This window comes from Trichogramma pretiosum, unplaced genomic scaffold (genome assembly GCF_000599845.2).
Source record: "Trichogramma pretiosum strain Unisexual culture from Peru unplaced genomic scaffold, Tpre_2.0 scaffold43, whole genome shotgun sequence".
Classification (NCBI taxonomy): Eukaryota; Metazoa; Arthropoda; class Insecta; order Hymenoptera; family Trichogrammatidae; genus Trichogramma; species Trichogramma pretiosum.
Window position 1 is genome coordinate 447,552 of NW_019640864.1, and position 19,676 is coordinate 467,227.

Below are 19,676 nucleotides of genomic sequence, written 5' to 3' on the forward strand. Positions count from 1 at the left end.
GAAAGTTTAGTCGAAATTATTTTTCTTGTTTTTACGGTATTTTAATGCGATTAAGTGATCTTATAAACAAAACATATATTACGCGTTACTTACTATACATTTGAAATAAAATAGAGCATTGCCCTGCGAGTGTATATAAATATTAGTATATAAATAATATTTGTTGATTTTTTGCCTGAGAATCAAAAAAGTGTTCTTGTTGAATATAGTATTAGAACTTTAAATTGTATATAACTATTTAATCAAAAGTATTTTTTAAAAATTATGTTAAATAATAGTACATAAGTAGGTTGAATGGTATTCTTGATACTTTGACTATTTTTAAGGTTCTGTAACACGCATAAGGATGGTATTTTAATAAAGATTTATGAAGTATAATTTTTTTATATTTTCATTAGAATATGAAAATATAGTACTTGCTTTTATGTCCTTATAATATAAAATGATTAATTTCTACAGCTGAAGACCTTCACCTCATGAAGATTTTATTTAATTTAATTAAATCCATTACACAATATCATACACCATTTCAACTCATGTACAGTACAAACATTTTTAGGCATTCATCAAATTTCATTGCCCCTATTAAATTTTTAATTGTTTTTTAGGATCGGAGTAATAATAAAATCAAAATTGCGCATCGTTAATCACAAATTGATTGAAGATTTACAAGTTGAAGAAAAAACGATCTTACATTCAAGATATTTTACCCACGACATTAGAAGAACAATTTTTGTATCGATCTCTGAAGAACTGCATAACTGTATTTTTCTCTGAAGATGTAATATGAAATAAAATAAATACATTGGTCATTTCCCTGTTTATTATCTTAAACGGAAATATTTATCCAAGGAATTTACCTCTTTTCGTATCCACAAGCTTATTTGCTGTTTAACTTTGAAGGAGTAATACGTTGCTTTAAGCACCTTTGCTTTGATCTACACTCAAGGCTTTTTCATCTGGTAATAGGTGAGTTTAGCGTTGAACGGTTCATTGAGAAATTGTGAAGATGTAATATTATTTATCTAGTGTAATAAATGACAAAATAATCAATTTTATAAAAAAGTTTATATGCAACTATTACCAGGTGAACAAAGTGCACTACTAACACTAATTTTGATTTCATTAATTTTAACTAGTTTTTCCTTGATGTAATAGTATCATTCGATGCAAGAATAATTAATTTCAGCTTTTAACTATTACTAATCCTTCTTTTGCTTGTTTCATTAGGCCAAAACAAAACGAGAAAGCAAGCAGAAAAATTATTCACTTGTAGTCAATGTTTAAAGAAGAGTTATCAATCTGAACCTTGCCTCAAACGTCACATGAAATTAGAGTGCCAAAAACCTCCAGCCTTTAAATGTACTGTATGTGAAAAAAGTTTTCATCAAAAGTGTAATCTAAAAAGACATATGAAAACTCATGAAAAAGGTGCGAAAGGTCAGTGCTTGCGATTATCTCACGAAGTTAACGTCATTGAAGCTATAAATCATAATGTGTTTTGGACAGAAGGAAATGATGAATTGCCGAATCAAATTTCATCTGGCACAGTTGGCTGTAGTCTTCAGTATTCTTATAATGATGAAGATGTTTCTGAACCACAAAAGAAGATAACGCCCAGGAAGAAACCAACCAGAAGAAGTTCAACAGAGGATAGTCCACCCAAGAAGAGCTCACCTAACAAGATTTCAGCTGAGAAGACTCCACGCAAGAAAAGTTCACCGAGAAGATATTCGAAAGAAAAAACTCCGCCTCAGAAGACTTATACCGGAAAAACTTCGCCCAAGACCATTTCATCTGAAAAAATTTATTCTCAGGTTAATTCTGAATTGGTTTCGCAGTCTGCTACTGGTATGATTCCATCTGGAGTAATTCCACCTGGGATGATTCAGCTTGGAATGATTCCACCTAGGATGATTCCAACGGGGATGATTCCACCGGGGATGTTTCCAGCTGGAATGATTCCACCTGGGATGAATTCATCTGGGGTGTCATTAAGGTAGTTCCCTCACGGACAATCAGAATCAAAAGTTTGACCGCGACGCTGCTGACTGTACCCGTGTTCTCTCGCGCGATCGCGACGAAAACTTTACGGCGCTGTACTCTCACTACTCACTCGTGTATATGTATACGCTCGCGTGCATGTATTCGTGCTCTGCCGGTTCGAAATACAGTCCAATTGACAACTTTGAATCAACTTCTTTTTGAGGGAACCACCTTAACCATGATGAATTCAACCGATAAAATTTCAAACGAACTTGGTTTGTTTTGAAGCGTGTGATCAGGGTTTTTCATGCTGTTATTTTATTATTTGTAATTATGAATTCTTAAGTTTTTATGACAATCGGAGCCTTAACGATTTTACATTTTTAGACAAAGCGTTATTTAATGTATCAAAAGTTAGCTGGATTTTAGTTGCATTTTAATATTTACGTGAATTGAGATTCTTAGAATTCTTAGAATCTTGTTAAATTATGATATAATGTTTTCATTTTATTAGAAATTCCCATAATTCAATTGTTGAATTAATAATGAATCATTTGTTGATAAGCATACATCTTATTAACTCAATGTTTTTGTACACCTAGAAATACATTACTTTACTTACAAAGTATATTGTTAATAAAGTTGAATCAGAATATTCTCTTACAATTATGAGAAAATATTTATGAAGGTTAACATAATCTTTAATCCGTTTTCAGCAAACACGGCTACTCTACTTTTTCATACTGTTATTTCTGCACCTGTTAATTAAAAAATTTTCAGCAATATTTATTCCTCATAAAATTGTGGATATTAATATTAATGAATGAATTTTTAATATAAATGAGTTTATAGGTATCGAGCGCAGTTTTGTTCAAAAGCTTTCTAAAGTATTTACGTACACTTTTGTTTCGTAGAAATAACTTGATGAATAAGAGTACAATTTATTGGAGATATTGTTCAAAATGGATTAATGCAAAATTTATCAACTTTTAAATCAATTAGTAGTTAAAGAAGCATGTGTAAAAGTGAACTGCTGTAATCAGTTTTTCTAATGCTGTTATTTTATTATACTCATGAAATAAGGCAAAATATACCAATTTCGTGTGATATTGTAAAAAAAAAAATTTCAACCATTTGATTACTATAAAAAGTATGTTATATAATTTTTATGCTTGCTTTATCTAAAACGGTAAAAAGTTGATTATATTAGGAAATTTGAATTTCGATGAAAATTGAGGACGTGAACAACACATGAATGAGAATATTTAAGGAGATACTCAAGGCAGATCGATATTGAAACTATAAAAAACACTTTCTGAGATTTACATTGCATATTTTTCTACAAAGTTACGTATACGTCTAAAATAGAACATAATTAAGACATTAACGTATCTTTTTAAAAAAATATGTTTCAAAAATTAGTCTAAAAATAATCATTTTCATCTGGCTTTGGTGTCTTTTTTTAAGTTTATTAGTTTGTAGTAACTTCAAATATCTGTTTTGATTCTAATCTACATGATTTCATAATAATTTAATCTCATACATAATACCTGAATCTCATGCCATGAATAGAATAACAGAATGGTAAATGGAAATATCTTTATAAAAATAGTTGTAATTAATTAATAATTATTATATTGTCAGTACCTGAAGCATATAGGGTTTCATTATGCTTTAATGTTATATCCTGTGCTGCGATAAAATTTTAAGAAAAACTTCAACGATTTGAAGAACTAGATTCATAGTGGAATCAATTGAAGGTTTGGTTCGTTAAGGAAATTCAGTTTGTTCAATAAGATACGTCAGTAATCAGCAATATAAAATGAAAAAAAAACAGAATCACAAGAATCAAATTTATAATATTACATCGAGATAAATGAGCTTTTAGTTGTAAAAAAAACTTGATGTATTACCATCTCATAGAATCAGAAAAAACCTTAAGTCTCAAAATGAGCAAGAATTATCAAAAAACGTCCTTGTACGTTTCTTTGCAAAAATTTTTAATGAACTTACTTTTTTTGCAAATGAATCCACTTTTTCAAAAATCATGTACCTTAGAGAAAGTATTGTTATTTAATCGTGTAACTTTCTTTTTAATTAATTACTAGGGCATTATGTTTGTGGTATTTAAAGTTTATTGAATGTAAAACTTGAGAATACTATCGTTTAGTATAATATATTATGTAAACTATTATTTAGTATAATAGAATTAACATAAGCGAGACTAAGAGATAGTTTTTGTACCTTACCCCAAACTTGCCCGGTATAATTAATGGGTTTAATAATGTACACAATTTTAGGGAAATAATAAAGTGTATGATTATAACTTCAATTAAAGTTACTTCCAAACATTTCATCTTTGAGGAAGAAAATTTAGGAACAACAACTGAAGATTCAACATTGGCCGACGGATGACATCAACTGAAGACTCTTATGATTTATAATTTACTCTGATTCATTTTTTAAATATTGTGATTGTGATTTAAAAGGATCTATTGATTTACTTTACTATTCGGATTATTTATTTTTTCATTTTTTTTGTATTATTTTTTATTTACTTATTGAATTTTAATTCAACGTATTCAACTCAAGCTCTAAAAACATGACATATCAATGAAGATTGGGTGATAATTAATCTGTAAAAGTTATCAGGGTTGAAATTGTACGAATGCCGCAATTATTTTTGAAAATTTTGATTAATATTTTTATCTGAGCTGACAATTTACGATTTTTAAACAATTTTCAACACCTAAATAATGTTTATTTTTATTTTTCAGTGAGGAGTTTATGATTGGCGAAGAATCATCTATTTTTGAATCAATAAAATCTTTGAATTCTTTTCTTATGGTTTAATGTTGAAAACCAAAGAAGGTTGGTTGCATGTATATAAATATATTTACGTTGAGTAAAAGCTCAAAACTCATTTTATTCTATCAATTTCAGGGTAAAGTTTTAGACTAAAATCGAAGTTCCTCACTTGAATGTGGACACAGTTAAAAGAAAGGATCTAGTGACCATATGCCAAAGTTTTTCAGTATTTTACATTTTATCAACCAATTATTAAGTCATTAATTTTAAAAAAAGTATTATTGTATTTATAAAAGCGTAACAGTTCTAGTCAAAGAGTTGATAGTTTTTAAAAATATATATCAATTTTAACAAACTTTTACTATTTTTAAATTAAGCTTTGTAAAAAATGTAATAATAAAGATTTATTTGTCGAACTATAAACTTTTGAAATCGAATTAGTTTTTTGTGCTTTCTTAGTAGAAAATATTTCAAGTATTATTTCAGATGATGTTGAAATTAGGGCTCGATTGAAATACCCAAAATTGATGCTAATCTTATATATGTTTCAGATTCAAAGTGTAATGTTATCAATTTTTGAAAACATATCACGGATTTTTCATAATATGACCAAGGGCCCTTTTAAAACATAAAAAATTTAGCATCGACTATAACGATTTGCAGTTCAAACAATTACATGTTTCTTTTTTACTTATCCGTTAAGATATCTTGTTTTGAAGATATTTTTTAAAAATATTCATTCATTTATTCCGTTACTAAAGCATACTTATACAATAAAGATGAATAATGTGCATAATCCACCTAACAAGAGAATCGAATTGTTACAGATATCGATTCGTCGTTAATGTTTTCGGCGAACATAGACAACGCATGGACACATATGTGTAATACATGTGGAAAATCTTACGCCTGGAAAAAGTCTTTGCTGCGTCATTTACGAGAAGCTAGCTGTGGTAAAAATGTCACCTATGCCTGCCAATACTGCCCTCGCCAGTACAAGCGTAAAAACGTACTGAATCAGCACATAGCTAGCGCCCACACTTGTTGATCATCATCGAAATGTCATAATTGGGATATTATTACTATGCGTGTCTCGCTATTTTGTGAACAGTTATGTACTGTGGGGAATATACAAGCAAATCCTGAAAATTGACCGGCTTGGTGTTAATGCTTAATTATAATTTTGTGAAAAAAAATAAGTTCAACCTAATACGGTAAAAATCTTTCAATTGATTTGAAACAACTTTTCACAAGCATCGAAGTTATAATTTTGAGACTTGCTTGTGTTATACTTATTTATATATTTTTACCAGCGTCCCGAAAGTGACTAAAGACCCGTGGTCTACTGTCCGTGTGAAAATATTGTCTGCGTGAAAAAATTGTGAGACTTTTCCCACATTTTAATGGTATAATTTTTATAATACATGAATAAAAAATACATGAAATTTTAAAAAATGTGGGAAAAATCTCGCTCCATCTTATAAGCTAGACTTTTGCCACACTTTTTTCCCCTAATTTTGTCACATTTTTTCACGCAGGTGTAGAGCAGTAATACTCAAATATTTAAAGCTGAGATTTATGACATTTTATGTTTGTGAATTATCATCGTACACATCATTATTTATGAAAGGGTCGATTATAAAATAATCTTCAATTAATTAAATTTAAATAAATAATAAATATTGTTTAAGTTAACTTATTTTAGGATATAACGATATTTGAAACCAAAGATTTAACGTTCTGTAAAGCAAAAAGATTTTCAGGATTTCTTTTTTTATGTGTTTTTCGCAGAGTGTTTAGTATGTTGTTTATAAGAAGGTGAAAAATATCTTTCGATTTTTGTTAAAAAATAAATAAACGATATCTATATTTTTTTATGAAAACTTCGATTTGTATGAAAATTTATAATAAGTATAATAGTATAACTTAGGGAATACATTGTATAATCGTTTAAATAGCGCCTATTTGCCATCCATCCTGTTCACGAAAATCATATTGGTGTAAGCAAATTTATTCGTGTTATTCCGGCATTCGTTAGGGTTGCTGAATGAATATAATCGATAATTTTAACCATTTCAAGTTTTACGAGAAAAATGTTACCATGAAATATTGTTATTTTTAATTATTAAATTGATTAATAGAAATATTTTTAAAAATTTTACCCAAAAACAGGTGTCTTTTGATTCATTCATTTTAATAGTATTCAATCTACATTCCAAAGACATATTGATCAAAAAATTCATTGAATATCAAACTAATTGTTAATTTTTTTAAAATGCAGAAAATCTTTTCATAAATGTATAAGATAAATTGATCACAATGAAACTGAATAATATTTTCAAGATCATAATATATAAGGCAAATTTAAACTCTTTTACTAATACATCTATTATATTTTTCAGATTTCGTCATTGCAAAGCTTTTCAATTGATCATCAAAAAATCAAAAAATGGATTAAAAGTGCCAGGTGGATAGAAAGTTAGAAATTAATTCTCGCCACAAAAGTTATCTAGGCGTTCCCTCGTTGAACGAAACAAATTCTGGTCGCAAAAAAAATGTATATAATCATTTATTATTCTCATATAATGTATAATTTATCGAATTTCCGTATCGTTTTACAATCAAGATCACTTTTTCTCGAAGCATGCAGTGAAATGAAAATTCTCTATTACAAACGATCATTTCTCAAAATTATAAACTTTATTTTTCTTCAATTTTCACATGTATCGTTAGAAATTCAGTCTATAGAAAAATGCATTGTATCCAATAAATGATATCCTCATAGTATCGTACCCTCTTATCTCTATCAAATTCTATTTTTGAATGCATCGTTTCAGGAAAGAAAGCTAGAATTTCATCGTAGTGTCGAGGTATTTTTCCACTCTTGACAAACGATCACTTTTGTTTATCAATTTGTTAAGCATATTTACAATTATAACGCTTGCTAATATTTTCAGCACACTATTTTTTTGTATACAAGTTTTGAAGTAAAATTATTCAACGCGCTCACTCATGACTAGAAAAAAAAAAGAAAAGACGCTGAAAACGAACAGTTTTACTTCAGTCGATGCATCCCATTTTTCTATATATTATATATACTGTTCTGCTATTAATGACGCTTACATGCAAGCCCGAAACTATGCTCAAGCACCCAGACCGTACTAACGCAAAAACGCCTCGGTTCTGCTTGGTCTGTTTGCAGAGGACGCGATGCTGTCGAGCGTCTGGCTGAGCGACGTCAACGAGGACGAGAACAACGTCGGCGTCGACGAGCCGTCGTCGTCGGCGCACCACTCGCAGCGCACCCACTTGCAGCGCGGCCACAATCAGCAGCATCAGCATCGGGTGGCGGTGCACGTGCCGCCGTCGCACGACATCGACGACTCGAATCTCGACGACCCGATGGTGCCCGAGCAGTTCCTCGAGGTCGACATCAATAATTTTTACCTGCCCACGCCGCCCGAGAGCAGCGAGCTCTGGCAGGACAATCTGCTGCTGCCCTCGACCACGAGCCCGTCCAAGGCCGGCAAGGCCAAGGGCAGCGGCGGTGGCTCGTCGTCGCGCTCGGCGCCGCGTCGCCGACTCTTCTGTCCACGCTGCACCAAGGCCTTCTCGCGCACCGACAGTCTGCGACGCCACGAGAAGCTCTACTGTCGCAACAATCCCAAAAGCGAGTACAAGATCAAGCAGGATCTCATCAGCAATACGGCGGCGGATCAGCTGGCGCTTAGCCAGGCGGTGACGGCGACTTTGAACGAGTCGTCCGCGAGCCCCGTCAAGGAGCCGCTGGCTCAGGAGGTTCAGCTGACCACCTCCTGACAATCAAAGAGCCGGCGTAAGAACCGGCGTAAGAAGGTCCACTTCGCGCAGACGGCCACCGACTCGAAAGAGCCGGGAATATTGCGCTGCCTGGCAGCCGTCAACGACTCGCATGCTTAAGCGAGAAAATTCAGAAAAAAATAACATAAAACAATTGCAGTAGTATTATCTGAGATCATTTAGCCAGGAGAGGCGTGTGTTTTGTACGTTATAAGTCGCTAGATCAAATTTAAACCGTATGCTCGAGTGTTCATTACATCACCACCCACCTAAGCTAACAGATTTTCGATTTTAAAAAATTAAAAGCAAAAACAAAAATTGTTATACACGCGAGCGTTTCGAGAGGCTCATGATGTTTTTACCAAAATAAGATATCGATTGTAAGTAGAGAGCGATGTTGAGATATGTAAACTCTATATCGACGTAGCAATATAACATTCAAATTAGATTATAAATTTAAGGTGAAAAATAGTTTTAAGCGAGTACATTTAGTTGATATCGAATTAAAAAAAAACTTTGTGATATTTTAGAGATTTTTTCTCTAGAATTTTTTTTATGCTTTAAATGTCGTTCTAGATAGGCTTGATTTTTTTTCAGGTTTGGATCATAAATACTTTCAAAAAGTATTGATACTCTTGTTTGCATGATTTCGAATGATAAAATTTTCACACATCAATGTGAATTTTATTATTTGGAGTTTTGTCTATGCTTTATTGTACAAATTTCGGAATTGATAAAAAAAAAGTACTTTAAGATTCAAATTCTAGTTGTACAGCCTGCAAAGGCTAACTAAAATATGTAGGTTTACGAAAAAATTGTGTAAATGTTCTGGGAAATATTTGATAAATTTTACTAGCTCACCCATTGAATTCTTATCAGTTATTAGGTTATTGTACATTGTAAATTTGCAATTATTGCACATAGTTTTTAAGTTTAACAGCAGCGTACAGCCATAACTACTTTAATGCCATTACCAAAAATAAATATACTTAATCTTAAGAATCATTGATTAGGTTTAAGCTGTACATATAAGAAGAAAATCGTTCAAACTTACGCGTATTAACAGTTTATAAATGTTCTTCATCTGTATTATAGTTACAATAAAGTAAAGTATAAAAATGATAGCTTTTCGGGGTTTTCAATTACTGTCACACAGATTTATCATGTGTTAAATTTATTTTTCAAGTTTTAGGTTTTATATTATTTTTGATAAAGGATCTTATAAAAAAAGGTAACAATTTTTCTTTAATTATTCTAAAAAAAATTTTTTTCATTATTGAATTTGAAATCGTTGCTTTTCCGAAGAAACCCAAACGATTCTCAGAGCCTCAACTAACCAATTTTTTACGTGTTTCAGATTCGGACGACAGCAGCAACGCCGAATTACCTCTGGAAGTTTGTCCGACCGTGTCGAGTTTGTACTACTACTCGCCCGAGACCGTGGTCAAGCACGTTTGCGTCTTGTGCGGCTGCTGCTTCGCGAGCCCGAGCTCGCTTGGCGAGCATCAACGGGACTGCTGTCAAAATCGCGCCAAACAACAACAGCAGCAGCAGCAACATCGACAGCAGCAGCAACAATTCGAAACTCGATTTCCCTGTTTCATATGTAAAAAAGTTTATCTCAGTCGCACGAGCCTCAGTAGGCATCGACGGGCCAATTGTCCAGGCTCTAGACTGGCCATATGCGGCATCTGCGACCGAGAGTTTCCCAATCATGACGTCATGATGCTGCACAGGGAGGAGCACTTTCACGACAAGCCGAGCATTTAGAGTGATTTTATCGATTTTGCGATTCGTTGTAATTCCTGAAGTTCCGAATGTATTTAATTATTGTAAAAAAACTCATCCACGCATATTATACGTAAGATTATAACGCAATAATTTTGTAATAAATATTTCAGATCGTATCATGTCTTTCTGAAATTAATAATTTAACAAACCTTCAGTGTAAATCGATGCATTTTTGGAATGAAAATAATTTTTTATACGATTTCTCAGGTTTCAGTTTGCATGGCTTTGATTAATGCACTTCTCTAAAGAGTTCAGATAGAAGGTATTAAAAGAGAAGAAGTTACACGTTATCGCATTTAAAGATGTCAAGAAGAGCTGCGGCAGAATTATATATAAAATCTGAGTCTAGAAGTGTGGATAAGTTGACAACTAGTCGAATGGTCTACAACATCATGAGCGTCCAGAGCACAACCATTAAACTGACAAATTTAGTTTTCAATTGGAAAAGAAAACAGATTTCAAGTGATGAATCTTGTAAAACTTGATTTTGCAGAGAATAAATATTTTGAAAAAAAAGCCTGATAGCAGTTTACTTTAAAAACTTCTTACGTGAATAACGAATTGTGTTATTCTGTTTCATATCTTCGGACCCTCTACGGTACAGCAATCCAAGAATTTCGATAGATCATTACGATTTTTAGCACACAAATATGTACAGATATCTTCAATAAAATATCAATATTATCTATGATTCGTGATTACTGCGTTTTCTTTGAAAAATAAATAAATAAATAAATAAATAAATACATAAATAAAATCGATTGAAGATTTATAAAAAGCAAGTGAAAAGTCCTGGGCTCGTGGTAGCTTTTTGGTGACTGGTGAAAATATTTTTTGACATTTGCTTACAATTTTTGTGTCGTCCATAAATATCTGTGTAACCACCAGCTTTCCAAAAAAATGTCCGCAAATGCATATAAGTGCTGTGAAAAACCAAATACCATTACATCTCTATGTGTCAAGCGCTATAAACAAACCAAAGACAAAACGAAGACGTTGCCACCCGAAGGAAAAAAAGCTTCGCTACAGAAATTACCCCAAAAAAATACGTATATGTTGACTCTCGTATCTTCTGTTTTCTAGACTTCAGCCAGCATGATTCGGCGGTGATCACACGATATTATCAGTATCAGGAGATGTATTTACGTCTGCTCGCCGAAGGCAAAAAAATACCGAACACCTTCGTCGATAGCTCATCAGTGGCCATCGACGAGTCGGAAAAAATGTCGTTAACGCGTAGATCGAGGCAAATGCCGACGACGACAACGACGACGACAACTGCGGCGGCAGCAGCAGCAGCAGCAGCGGCGGCAATCGTTAACAACAGCATGATGGATTCGCCCTGCTATTCCTGCACCAAGTGCGGAAACGCGTACGGCCGATTGCACTCGCTCAATCGACACCTCAGGTTCGAGTGCGGCGTCGAGCCGAAATTCGAGTGTCCCGTGTGCCATAAGAGATCGAAGCACAAGCACAATCTTGTTTTGCATATGAGGACTCATCAAAAAGCCTGATGAATCATTCGAAATTTTATTCATTTTTTGTTTCTCTTCAAATTATCCAAAATACTTATTGAAATCCTATGAAAATATTTTTATTGTTATGATTACTGTCATAAATATATATTTCGTCATACTATTGCATAAAATATTTTATATTTTTACTTTAACGTAAGACTGAGCTTTCCTAAATGTATTTAAATACCAGTTTGATCAAGTGTGCATGTTTTTCAATAAAGACATCAAAGAAATCAACAATTAATACTCCTACTTGGCTCTTCTTTCCAACATCTATCATAATTATTCATGTAGAGTTCAATAGGAAAGAAAGAAAAATATTTTGCTTTGTAAAACGCAATACGACCATAAAATTCTAATCGCACCAAACGGTCGACATCTTCGACTTGTTTCATGTTTTAGATAAACATAAAGAGTACTACGTCTGTCATCGTTGCGGTCGCAGCTACACGTTCAAGAGTAACATGATGCGACACCAACGCCTCGAGTGCGGTGTTGAGCCAAGATTCCAATGTCCCGAGTGCCCGAAGCGCTTCAAGCACCGCCATCATCTGGACGACCACAGATTGAAGCACCGGTTGGCCCGAGAAAGAGAAGAGCGCGATCCTTTAGAATTTGATCTTGTAAATGAATGAGTCTATGAATGAGACCTTGTAAAAAAAAAACAATTTTGACTGTAAGACTTTTAGTTTTCGATTATTTGTGCGCCGTTTCGATTCAAGTTTTTTAAAATAAATTTTACAAATAAGACTTTTTTCATTGTGTTGGACTAATTTTATCTTGTACAGCCAATTTATCACTAACAATTAACAATTGGAAGGAACTTCCCTCCCCCCCTCTTCAATCCGAGAAAAACGCAATGCTCGACAGCGCAAGATTTTTCTGACCAAAAATCCCGTTGAACTTTTCTGTTTTAGGCTACTTCGTTTATCCTCCGCCGCTTCCCCTGCAGCAGGATTTCGCGATAATGGGCGAGGAGCGCTTCCGGTGTCCGCGCTGCAACACCACCTTCTCGCGCAAAAACAATCTGCACAATCATCTCAAGTTCCAGTGCGGCCAGAAGCCGCGCTTCAGTTGCCCCTACTGCGACTACAGAACCAAGCACTCGCCCAACGTGAGGACCCACGTGCGACGACTGCACCCTAACAAGAAGGTTTACGTGGTCGATGTTTTGCAGGGTTTCGGCATGTGACGTCGCTGAGTGTCGACGAATGTTGGTTAGAGATGGTTTTACTTTTGAGTGCACCCTGTGTAATGCAAGGGATATGTGGTCTTGTTGCGAATTTTTCAGCGATCGAATTTATTGTAGGTGTAATTTTAAAAAGTTGTGTCTTTGACATAATATGGACTATGTGTCTCGTTCATCAGTATTAATTATATTAATAGTTTTCTTATATCGCGTTAAAAGCTTTAAAATTGAATAAAATATTTATATTTATTAAAATTGTAACATTTTTTACTATCCTAATTATCTTTTCTTTTTTTATTACCACTTGTTTATTATGATTTTTAATAACACAATTAATTTTTACCTTATTTCAGATTTTTTTAAACCAATGGGACTACCAAAATCTTTGATTGTGCATATACTTTGAGACGAAACAATCATCTAATTTTATGTAGAACTGTTGATATTATTTTACTTAAATCACTATCTTCGGATTATCCCGAATCGGTCGCATGATTTAAACGACAAATGCAAAAGACCACAAGCATAACCGTAGAATATTTTTTGCAGAGCTGGATTGGTACGATTTTACGAATGAATTGTCCCAGGCGCCGAGGAGAATCGGCCGAAAGCGCGACCTGGGCAAGCAGCAGTTCCACTGTCCCAACTGCCCGAGCAGTTTTACGTACGAGCGCGGCCTGCAGCAACACGTCAAGTACGCCTGCCAGCAAATGCCGCGCTTCAAGTGCCCCTACTGCTCGTACATATCCAAGTGGCGGTACAACACGTACAATCACGTGCGCCACAGTCACAAGGGCCTGGACGTTTATTGCCTCGACGCGATGAGCGCCGAGGTCGCCGACACGATCATTCGCGAGGACGATCAGGCGGCACCAGCACGCTCCGATTTCATTGGCAGTCATCGCCTCCAATAGCGATGAGAATGTCGTCGACATTTCGAACGACGATGATGCTATATTTTCTTACGTGTATATGAACATATTCGAATTAATGTAGTTAGCGAAAGTTTTGAATTTTCGTCTTACGATCCACTTCGATGGTACTCAATTTTATCTTTTTGTACAAGCAAGCCAATTTAAACTAATTTTGTTCAAGTCAAGCAAGAGAGTATATTTTTTCTACCATATACATAGTGGACAATGTTAAAGTTGCTTGTGGTCCTCATCGTATTCAAATAAAAATGTTCATTCAAACCTTTAAAAATTTTATTAATTTATTTTTTTCTTGGGTTTCAATTGTTGCATCTTAAATAAAAACTGTTATATAACATTGAAATTCCAAATGCTCCTTATAAAGTTGCTGCTTTAAGTTAAGGAGACTCAGAAAACTGGTCTAAATGGAAATTTTCATATATGGTTTCTGATATTCAGTGGAAATTTCGAAAATCATGTTCGAAAATTATCATTTTAATCTGGCTTCAATATCTTCTTAATGATTATTTTTTTCAAAAATCGTATTTTTAACTTTCATCGATTAAAAAGATAATTTTTCTAAAAATTCAATGTTGCTTATTTTCCGCCTTGGAAAAAAAACATTAAAGTGACTTTTAATAAGTTTGAGTTTTCTAAAAAATACTATTTTCACAAGGTGGCAGGTCAAGTGTAACAATAATAATGTTTTCCATCAATAATGTTTTGTATTATTTATCGACAATATGCATTTTTTAACGCATGTCTTATATTCATTATTAAAAATACACATCCATAATTAACACGAAAAATTTTTTATTTTCAGATTGTTCTGTTCCTTACGAGAGAATTTTTGTCGCCAACATTGAGGACACATCGTCGGCTTCGCAACAAGAAAAAAACGTATGCTGGAACTGTGGTAAAGTTTACAAGCATTATCGTAATCTCTATCGTCACATAAAGATGGAATGTCAACAGCCGCCAAGATACATCTGTAATCATTGTAGTTACCGTTCGAAACACAAAAACGACGTCATGAAACACTTGATGAGAATGCACGGGGCCGATAAAAGTGATTTTTCTTTCGATACTACGGGGATGGTTTTCACTTGCTAGCGGGTTGTTTTTTTTTTTTTTTTTTTATTAGATAGGTAATTCATGAATGCGACAATTGTATAATACTAACTTTCGATAATAAAATTTTATTGTGTTATTTATATGTGTTTATTATTCCATATACTGCTGTGCAAAAAAAGTATACACGAAACCCCGACGCTTAAGTCCCTATATTCTTAGCATGTTAGAATTATCATAAAACCTTCATTAACAATTCGACAATTAATTTATTGACGATATTAATTTTAGGGGCAAATATTGAACGCAAGCACAAGTGCTTGAAATGCGGCAGATGTTACAAACATAGACAGCATTTGTCACGACACAAGACAACCGAGTGTGGCAAACCACCTTTATTATGCTGCTCCTATTGTCCATGGCGAACCAAGCACAAACACAACATGTTATATCATATTAATAGCCGCCACAGAGGAATGAAGTTTGAGTTTATTAAATTGGTACCTAACATGGAATTTAAGTAAACGTCAAAATTAAAAGCATATCGGTGTATGTATGTATATAATATAATATACAACACATTTTTGAAGTATTGATTTTAAAGAGTTTTGAAAATATTATGTTAAAATATTATTTATTTCAACTTTATGAGCAATTCCAAATTATGTAGGTCTATACATTTAGCCTTTATTTCGATTTACTTTTAAACCTTAAAATTTAAATTTAAAACTCAAATTGTTTTTATCATGTTCAATAAACTGTATGAAGTTTTGTATAAAATTTGTATGTAAATGACACAGTTATAAAAAAATGACTATTTCCTCTAGTAAATAAAAAAAACTAAAAATATTTGCAGGGTGTAGTTCATCTTTTTTACATTCAATATATTTTCAGAAACATCCACTCCCCATTCTCATTAAAATTAACAACTACATCTCTCATTCAAAAATTTTCATTTTTTTAAAACTATCATCTTTCATAAACTAATAAATTATTCATTTTCAGGCTATTCCGTCATTTACCCGCAAACCGAACTCAAATATCAGCAGCACACCGATGAATTTGGCGTAAAATTTCACAAGTGTAACAGATGCGAGAAGTCTTACAAAAATCGATCACATTTAAAGAGGCACATTGATTTCGAATGTGGCAAGCCGCCGAGATTTTGTTGTTTTTACTGTACCCAACGTTGCAAACATAAAAGTGATATCAAAAACCATGTGAAAAGATGTCATAGAGGTGCAGAGATTAATTTTTACGAATTAGATGAATAGCTTGAAAAGTAGCATTCACCTATTTGTAAAGTATTTGATAAAAATTACAAAATATTTAAATAAACATCAATCTTTATACGCAAAATATTCTGGTTTTTTTTTCCAATTGATATAAATATTTTTCAGCTCAAATAAACTCACACGATCAATCATTTTCAATACTAAAACTTCTTCTTACACTTCTTACATTTGTAAAAATATGAAAGTAAAAAGATCTCATGTACCGTCGAAATTAGTATTATGTAAAATATAGAATAGCTAATAATTATAGCTGAAAAAATGCGTCTAATACTATTTATTATAGCATTAATTAGTATTATTATAGTATTAGACGCTATGGATACTAAACAAGTCATTACAATTGATATAATTTGAATAATATCTGTATTTTCTTGATATTTTGATTTTTATTCAATTAAGAGAGGATTGTAAATTCTTCTTTCAGATTTAAACTTGCATCTAGCTAAACTATACGTAAATTTTGTGTTTAACTCGATATCATTATTCAAAAATTGTGACAAACAATTTCGTAAAACCAAAAATCACAAAAATGAAATGATGTGTATTGAAATTTACTCAGTGCTCGATTTTTCTTTAACATTTTATTGTAAACGTGCATTTTTAATTTTAATGGATGTTGATAATTCGTAATTTAATATTATGAAAAGTCAATTACTCAAACTACTTACTTGTTTTTTGTTAAAGCTGTGGAATTTTTTTTCGCTGATTGTTTTTCGCCATCTGATGAATCTACAATGCAACAGTTCAAGATCAACACTGAAACAGGAGAAAAACCATATACATGTCATCAATGCGGAAAGTTATACAAGCGATGGAATACATTGTCGCGTCATTTAAAATACGAATGCGGCAAAGAAGCAAGTTTTGCTTGTTCATATTGTACGTACCGTTGTAAACGAAAGGATAATCTCAACTATCACCTCATAAGCTGCAGAAGAAAAATGGACCCTTCGGTGTCGTGATAGAACAAAAAGAAATAATTTTTGTAAAATTTGAACAAATAACTGTATTAGATTGGAACATTTTAATAATTGAATTTATAGTTACTCGGAATGTCAAAGCTAGAAGTGAGGCAAACATTTTCCAATAGCTTTTATGCGACCTTGAAAAGAAAATCATCAACTTATTTTTACTTTGATTTCTAGAATAGTTTTTAATTATAATTTTTATGAATAAATGGCTGAAAATGTTATTTCCACACTAATTTGGACATATTTTTACATGAAACTATTGATTCAAATGAAATCGACACTCGTGTAGTACTTTGTATAGTACGAAGTACTTGATTTCAATGACATACAGATTTTAATTTAATGTTTCAAAGTTAAAGAATCTATAGTCTAAATTATGGAGGCAGAAATGAAATTAGTAAGCGGTAGTCACAATTTATAAACTATACAAATTATTTATTGTAATAATGATTTCTAGTCTTACTTTATAGAAAGACAATTTTTTAAATATTGTGCAATTGCCTGAAAATATTTATATAATTTTATCTTCATCAGTACTTTATGCTATTGTGGTCATCAATAAGATAAAATTATGTCATAGTAAATTATAAGATCTAGTGTTAAGAGAGCACGAATAGTCTCGTCGAAAAAATTTTTGTTTCACTGTTTACAGTACTGCTCAGCATATAAAACGAATCGTTAGGTCACGCGGTGTTGTTAACAGCATTGCAATAAACAAATGGGTAATTCTTCTATAAATTATGTATTGTGCTCTTCAATATACGATGATTGTTGCAAGAGTATACAGACTTTTGTGATTATTGAGGTATGCAAAAATATAATTAAAATTGACCCTCGATATTTTCACTCAAGTTATAATTTACATGATTCTTCATCATCTCATAAACCTAAACTATTTGTCGAAAGTGCAACTGCACGCGTATTGAAGACATGCATTATTCTTGCAAGAATCACCTATTGAAAACACTAAATTTAGCAAATTTTTTTGAAATTGAATTTTTTTCATATTCGAAATAAAAAATTATTTATAGAAGTTTCTGTTAAACAAACTTCAAATGAAAATTGTTTAGTATTTAGTTATGAATTGAAAATGATAAAATAAAATTATTTTTAATTTACCAAATGTACATTGATATAATTATTTTGTAGCGTCTTAGCGAACATGTTATAAGGACTTTTTTCAAGCAATTGCCTGCATGTTTTTATTCATTTCATTCATTCAAATAATCTAGCATGTTATCATTTGTTTTTATTAAGTATTTCATACAAATATAAGTCACGAGCAAACCAAAAATATTTGTTCTAAAGTGTAAGGATCATAAGTGAATATTAGTATTTTTTACACTGCGTAATTTAAAGATATTGTCGACTGATTTTTCTAGAATTAAAGTTTACTATATAACTAATGTATCTTAATTGTGATTCCAGATCCAGACTTTATTGATGATCCAGCCATATATAGCATAAAATATTCTCCAACACTTGCACCAATACAGGGCCATACGACTTGTGACCAATGTGGCAAGTCTTACAAATATGCCAAAAATATGATCCGCCATCGAAAGTATGAATGCGGATCAAATCCAAAATTTGCCTGTCCATATTGCCCTTACAAGTCTAATTATAGATTCACCATCAAAACGCATGTTATGCGCTGTCATAAATCTGAAAAAATGTGCTTCATTAATTTATAATAATAACTCAATCTGATATTGTAAGTACGAACGTTAAAATGTATTCGTGAAACGAAAACGAATTATGAAATAGTATTAGTAGTTGTAACATTTTTAGGATTATCCAACTACATAGAAGAGTATTTTTTTTATTTTTTAAAAAATTGTAAAATGATGCAATGATAAAATCATTGAAAAATAAAATGAAAGACAACACGATGGTTTTTATATTATAATGTAAAATTTACTCACTCAATGATCTCTTTACTTCGAAGTATTTCTACAGGCCCACAAAAATCAAAATTTTCGGTAAAGTAAATTATATGTTTTATGGGTCATTTATTTTATTATCATTTGAAGCCCGTTTTATTTCATCAGGCCAAACTTTTCTGCCAATTCCATGCTTACAAAAAATATTTTTAAATTTTCTTCTTATATTTATTTTAAAATAAGTGACTTGAAAGACGGTGATTTGAGATAATAACATTTGCAGAATTGAAGCTTTCTTTATTTTCGTGAGCCTCTCTGCTGAGAATAAATATGTTCATAACAAAACGCGCATGCCCATCGTTACTTGTTAATTCCAAATAAAAATACTTCAAAATCTTGACTCTGTTGATTTTCTTTGTTGATAGTCCGATTTTC

General features: G+C 32.3%; 2 protein-coding genes across 17 annotated transcripts in view; both read left to right on the forward strand.

Moving 5' to 3' along the window:
• LOC106649543 (longitudinals lacking protein, isoforms A/B/D/L) overlaps positions 1–19,676 on the forward strand; it is a 112,718-nt gene that overhangs the window by 70,942 nt on the left and 22,100 nt on the right. Inside the window, exons 7-8 of one of the 16 annotated variants that reach the window (XM_023457549.1) lie at positions 1,231–1,440; positions 1,510–2,018. The exons of 8 other annotated variants lie outside the window; for them this stretch is intronic. In XM_023457549.1, coding sequence (XP_023313317.1) covers positions 1,231–1,440; positions 1,510–2,003 — 704 coding nt within the window. In that variant the 3' untranslated portion in view covers positions 2,004–2,018. Of the gene's footprint in view, positions 1–1,230; positions 1,441–1,509; positions 2,019–5,621; positions 5,858–7,996; positions 8,629–12,323; positions 12,670–15,383; positions 15,632–16,097; positions 16,452–17,071; positions 17,365–18,786; positions 19,642–19,676 lie in introns of those variants that run through there. 7 more of the 16 variants (XM_023457551.1, XM_023457576.1, XM_023457572.1 and 4 more) reach the window with 7 other exon arrangements.
• Positions 11,108–11,959, forward strand: LOC111693256 (vascular endothelial zinc finger 1-like). The gene has a single exon (XM_023457594.1). The coding sequence runs from the start codon at positions 11,541–11,543 to the stop codon at positions 11,916–11,918; it is 378 nt and encodes a 125-aa protein (XP_023313362.1). The 5' UTR covers positions 11,108–11,540; the 3' UTR covers positions 11,919–11,959.